Source organism: Rhinolophus ferrumequinum, chromosome 3 (genome assembly GCF_004115265.2).
Source record: "Rhinolophus ferrumequinum isolate MPI-CBG mRhiFer1 chromosome 3, mRhiFer1_v1.p, whole genome shotgun sequence".
In the NCBI taxonomy this organism is placed as follows: Eukaryota; Metazoa; Chordata; class Mammalia; order Chiroptera; family Rhinolophidae; genus Rhinolophus; species Rhinolophus ferrumequinum.
In genome coordinates, this window is record NC_046286.1 from 95,483,376 (window position 1) to 95,489,775 (window position 6,400).

General features: G+C 37.5%; 1 protein-coding gene across 1 annotated transcript; it reads right to left on the reverse strand.

The window, feature by feature from the left end:
• Positions 1-5,473: 5,473 nt before the first annotated feature.
• LOC117020379 (cytochrome c oxidase subunit 5A, mitochondrial-like) lies at positions 5,474-6,036 on the reverse strand. Its single transcript, XM_033102820.1, has one exon. It carries the CDS (start codon positions 6,003-6,005, stop codon positions 5,547-5,549), a length of 459 nt encoding a protein of 152 aa, XP_032958711.1. The 5' UTR covers positions 6,006-6,036; the 3' UTR covers positions 5,474-5,546.
• Positions 6,037-6,400: the final 364 nt, after the last annotated feature.

A 6,400-nucleotide genomic window follows, 5' to 3' on the forward strand; every position in this document is an offset into this window, starting at 1 on the left:
AGTCAGTTCTCCTTCCATCACCATATATTTGATCCCCCTTACCCTCATCTCCCACCCCCCACCCCCCTTACCCTCTGGTAACCACTAAACTGTTGTCTGTGTCTATGAATTTTTGTTTCTTTATTTGTTTGTCTTGTTCCTTTGTTGTTTTCAGTTTTATATCCCACATATGAGTGAAATCATATGGTTCTCGACTTTTTCTGTCTGACTTAGTTTGCTTAACATAATAATCTCAAGATCCATCCACGTTGTTTGTGTTTAAATACTTTGAGAAAGGGAGAAAATGAGAGAGAGAAAAGAGCAGCAGGAAGAGAAAGAAGTCATGGATCTGGGCACTATTTGGAGAGTTACAGGCAGAACGCAAAACTCCGAGATGGGGCAATGAAAGGACTTTTACGAACTACAGTAACTATGTTCAAGTTGTATTGCAACGTTGACCATTCCTCTCTCCTCCTCCATGAAATTATTGCAATGCCTATTCTATATCCAAGGATCCAAAGAACAGTTTAGAGGGAGGGGTCATAGAGAGCAGTATTAACATAAATTTTGTTTGAATCAATATGTTGCCCAGAGACAGAGCTTCTGAGATGGTCAGATGACTCATACTTTGAATTAACTTGATCAGTGCAGGTGTTTGAAGCCCAAGGTGCACATATATTTTATGTGTCATCAACTCCCACTCTAGTAGAATTCACAGAAATTTTAGGGGAACTTTAGACTTTTAAAGGACATACATTGGGTGCAGAAGAAGTCAAGGCAATCTTACCTGTATTTCAAAGATCAGAGAGTCGTCAACTAATGTCTCATTGAGTAAATACTCAAGATTGATACAATGGGGGAAGTTATTTAATTGGAAAAGAATAACACGTGCAAATATTTGGTCAATGCCCTAGCTCATTTTCAGTCTCTTAACTGATAACTTGAGTAAACATAAAATAAAGTTGATATTATTATTTCACTATTGGATCCTTTTTAATAGACTTCACAGCCCCCACTACTCTCAACACTGAGATGCTTCTGTTCCAAAATAGTTTTTCCTTCCCACTGATGCTGACTTCTCAAAGGGACAAGTGTCATAAACTACTCATAATGTCCATTATACCTTGTTCATTACATTATATATTCATATATATAAACCTATATCTAAAATGGATTGATCAATATATAGTACTTACCATAACACAGACTACATATGTTAAATATATTCTACATTATTTTAATTGCCAAAAAGAGGGAATAAATGTAATTGAAATTGTACAAGTTAAATGCTCAACAATACTGTAAAGACATATATATATATTAGAAATCACTTAAGGTTTTTTTTTTTGATAAAAGTATCCTGGGTTAATGAACACGTTGGAAAGAAAAGTACAAGTAGTGATTATCAAATCACTTAACTATGGAAAAGCGCGAAAGAGTGCTGGGTTGAGAGTGAGAAACTTTTAGACACAATTAGTTTTGAAAAGTTGTAAAAAAAATGATTCTGTATCTTATTACTTCAAACTTTTATCTTCTCGGGGCTCAAATTTGATGACCCAACACAATGAAATTTCTGCTATTCGAGGCTCATTGCATGGATTCTGTTTATAACATGTTAGTGTAACCATTTTAAATTCTCCATCCCTGTCACAAATGCGAGTGAACTAATTGGGCAGTAACTGGCTTCTTTCACAGATGAATGCCATTTCCGGGCGCCAGCTAAGTCACAAACTCAGGGCTCTGAGCAGAACCCTTTGTGTCTTCTCTAGTTCATGGTGGAAAAATAAAGGCAGAAAATATTAGTCGTCTCAAACTAGAGAATTTCTCTTGTTCTAAAGAAATGGAGCTTTGATTCGTGTCATCTTTTGGTCTTGGGCCTTTAAAATGTATTCCCTATTAATAAAATTAGGCATATACCATTTTTTTTCTAAAGAAGGATATTACTAAGGATTCATAGTAGGTTTAAAAGTCTAGAGCAATGCTTGGTGATGAGTGTAACATCCTCTCCTTCCCTCAGAGTTGCTAAGGCTATGAGCACATATCAGACACTGAGGACAAATTCACTTTCAAGACGCTTGGGTGCCAAGCACACACTCAGACATAGGACGGTGGCTGGAGGTGCACGTGGGATTTAGGGACAGTTTTGGAGCTTCTGTTTTTCATTTGAATTTGTTTGTTTGTTTGTTTTTAGATATGTCTGTGGAACTAGTGAAGAAGAAGTGAATTCTTGGTGTAGTCCCTCAGCCTTGAAAGGGCCCAATTGTTTTCAGATTTCCATTCAGAATGGGACATTTAATGAGAGACACAATATTTCCTGAGAACTTACTGAAATGATCTACTGTATTTTTAAAATTTTTATTAAGTGTATTGGGGTGACATTGGTTAGTAAAACTACATACGTTTCAAGTGTACAATTCTATAATACATCATCTGTATATTGCATTGTGTGTTCACCACCCAGAGTCAGTTCTCCTTCAATAACCATACAGAGTCTGACAATTAAGTTCGCGAACTTGTTGCAATGATGTTGCTAACCTTTTTTGATATCAGAGGGAAGAGTCATTATGAATTTGTACCAACTAGACAAACAGTTAACCAAGTTTACTATTTGGAATTGCTGAAAATGCTGCATGAAAAAGATGAAAACAACCTGAACTTTTTGCCAACAATTCAAGGCTCTTACATCACGAATGACAATGCACCACCTCACGTGGCACTGTCTGTGAGGGAGTTTTTAGCCAGTTAACAAATCACTGTATTGGAACACCCTTCTTACTCACCGATGTGACCCCCAATGACTTCTTTCTTTACTCCAAAATAAAGGAAATATTGAAAGGAAGACATTTTGATGACATTCAGATATCAGGGATAATACGACGACAGCTTTGATGACCATTCCAGAAAAAAGAGTTCCAAAATTGCTTTGAAGAGTGGACTAGGGGCTGGCAGTGGTACATAACTTCTCAAGGGGAGTACTTCAAAGGTGACCATAGTGATATTCAGGAATGAGGTATGTAGCACTTTTTCTAGGATGAGTTCATGAACTTAATTGTCAAACTTCATATATTCGACCCCTTTTCACTTTTCTATCTCCCCCCTCCTCCCTTACTCATTGGTAACCACTAAACTATTGCCTGTGTCTGTGAGTTTTTGTTTGTTTGTGTTTCTTGCTCATTTGTTGCTTTCAGTTTTTCATATTCTCACCCAGAGAATCTCATTCTGAGATATTCTCAGTTTTGAACCTGAGTCCTGTTTGATGGTGGTCTCTGTTTGATAACAGGAAATTCAGATGTGATTTCTAGCACCAAGCTTTAGCATTCTTTCCCTTGTCGAACAATTCTTACCCTTGTCTAAGGAGTATAATGCATGAGTTAAAAATGTAGACTTTGTAGGTGCTAAATGGGTCCGTATTCAAGAGAATTCTCAAGATAAAGGGAATTACTTCATTTCAGGCTTAGATGATTCAGAAATGACAACAAATCTTATGTTTGTTTTGCTATAGTTCTCTAGAGGATTCAAAAAGGATAAGCCTTTATATTTATCACTCACTCCGGGGTTTATAGGGTCTTAGGGATGTTTCTTAACTACGTGGCATTCCTCAAGCCTGACACAAAACTAACCTGTCACCCACTCGCACCACCACCTAAGAGCAGCATCTTCGATCTATAAATCTAAATTAAAAATCAGAACAAGAAACAAGGAAACATGTATGTCCCTTACTCGCTGGGCTGATTTGGCAAATTACATTAAGAAATGTGGTTTAAAGAACACATGGTATATATTTTTTTCTTTCTTAAGAATCTGAGCACAGACAATGTGAAATAAATTAATTGGAGAAACAGCATGAGTTTTCTGAAGTGTTTACCTTTGCCTGCAAAGCTAGCAACATGCACGCCAGTGTGCCGAAGACATGCACCAGACCTGTCCTGCTCAATGAGGGGTGGAAATGGGTTCCCTCCCCTCACAGAGACACATTTTACTCAGAAGGTGCTGCCTGTGAAGTTTAAATTTAATGAGAGAGCTGGCAAGTTGGTAGCCTACATCATATATTCAACGCCAAAAATGCCATTGTCATTTATACATGGCAGGTGTTTTTTTTTTCTTTTAGATTACTCTATGTTGGATTTACATCTGTTTAATCCCTCAGAGAAAACCAGTTTATCATCTTGCTCTCCCTCCAGTCAAGGACCAAACTGTTATTCCACAATCTTAGAAAGTTAAACAACATATTTTATTTGATATTATATATTAAAATATATGCATTTCCAGGCAGGATGTGTCTCTAATCACATAAACATCCTGAAGGATGCCATACTTAAGATTTAAGTAATATTCAATAGCCTGTAATCTGTCTTTCTTTTCTATTCCTCTGACATTGTTTCTGCAATAAGATTCTCTTTCTAGGGTCTGTTGTGTTTACTCTCTTGGGTATGTAATTTGCTGCAGCCTTCATTTCTGGCCCTTTTATCTGAACTTGTAACTAATTTAATCTCTATGGATAAAGAATATGATGTTTTCTACTGAACACTATGTTTTTACATGTTTTAAATTTCTAAGCTCTGCAGATTTTTTGGTGTGTCTTCAGAGATAGACAATAGCATCTTTTTGTTAAATACATACTTTTTTTATTTTTCAATTACAGTTGACATACAATATTATAATCGTTTCAGGTGTAAACATAGTGATTCGACATCTATATAACCCCGATAAATTTAGCAACCATCTGATGCCATACATAGTTATTACAATATTATTGACTATATCGTTATGCTGTACCCTACATCCCCCTGACTATTTTGTAACTGTCAATTTGTACTTCTTTCTCCCTTCCCTTTTACACCCATTCCCCCAGCCTCCTCACATCAGGCAACCCTCAAGTTGTTCTTGGTATCTATGAGTTTGTTTCTTCTTCATTTGTTTATTTTGTTCTTTAGGTTTCACATATAAGTGAAATAATATGGCATTTGTCTTTCTCTCTCTAACTTACTCTATTCAGCACAATACTCTATAGGTTCATCCGTGTTGTTGCAGATGGCAAAATTTTATCCTGTTTTATGGCTGACTAATATTCCATTGTATTATATACATATATCATCTCTTTATTTTTCTTTAACATTTTTATTTCTATTAAGTTTATTGGCATGACATTGGTTAGTAAAATTATATAGGTTTCACGTGTACAATTCTATAATACATCATCTATATATTGCATTATGTGTTCACCACCCAGAGTCAATTCTCCTTCCATCACCATATATTTGATCCATTTTACCCTCTTTTACCACCCCCCACCCCCTTACCCTCTGTTGCCTGTGTCTATAAGTTTTTGTTTTTTGCCTTGTTCATTTGTTGCTTTCAGTTTTTTTTTTTTGTTTTTTTTTTCAGTTCACACTCATTTCCTTTTTATTAAAGTCCAAGTTACCATTACATAGTTTGGTACTAAATAAAGGAAAACTTGTTCAAATAAGGTTATCTGTTGATAAATACTGTTATCATCAGTATTTCCAGGTGATATTTTACATCAAGTAGCATTAGCAGTAAATCCTTGGGAAGCTCAGCCGTGGGGTTTACACTTTGTCAAGGCCCAGTTCCTCTGGAGTGGAGATTCCCAGTTCATTTAAAGTTGGTCTAAGTTCCTGGATGACATAAGGGTAGATTTCCTTATGAGGTCCTGCTTTGTCCTTAACAACCTCTAGGATGCGAACAGCACTAGCAAAATCATTTAACCGTCTGCATGCCTGCAAAGCAGTATCAATGATTTTGGGTTCTGGAACCAGATCATAGCCAACAAGTGTGTTCATCCCTTTACGCAATTCCCAGGCATCAATATCTGGCTTGTTGAAGTATGTTACCCAGCGAGCATCAAACTCCTCATCTGTCTCCTGTGACCCATGGGAGTAGCAGCGAACTGACTGGAGCGCGGCGGCGGAGCGGGGGGCCAGAGAGGGGTGTGGGAGGCCACTTGGGCTGGCCCAGGCGGCTGCAGCTGCGGCTACGACGCAGTGGCGGAGAGCGGCGGCCAGCATGACTGCGATGGCGGCGCGCAGGCAGAAGCTGAAGAGAAGCCGGCTGTCGCTTTCAGTTTTATATCCCACATATGAGTGAAGTCATATGGTTCTCGACTTTTTCTGCCTGACTTATTTCACTTGCGTGATAACCTCAGGATCCACTTATGTGTCACAAACAGCAGTATTTTACCTTTTTTATGGCCGAGTAATATTCCATTGAATATAGACCATATCTTCTTTACTTAATCCTCTACTGAATGACACCTTTGCTGTTTCCATGTCTTGGCCACCGTGAATAATGCTGCAATGAACATAGGGGTACATATCTTTACGGAGAAGTGTTTTCAAATATTTTTGGGTATATACTCAGAAGAGGAATTGCTGAGTGGTATGGTAATTCCATTCTTAAATTT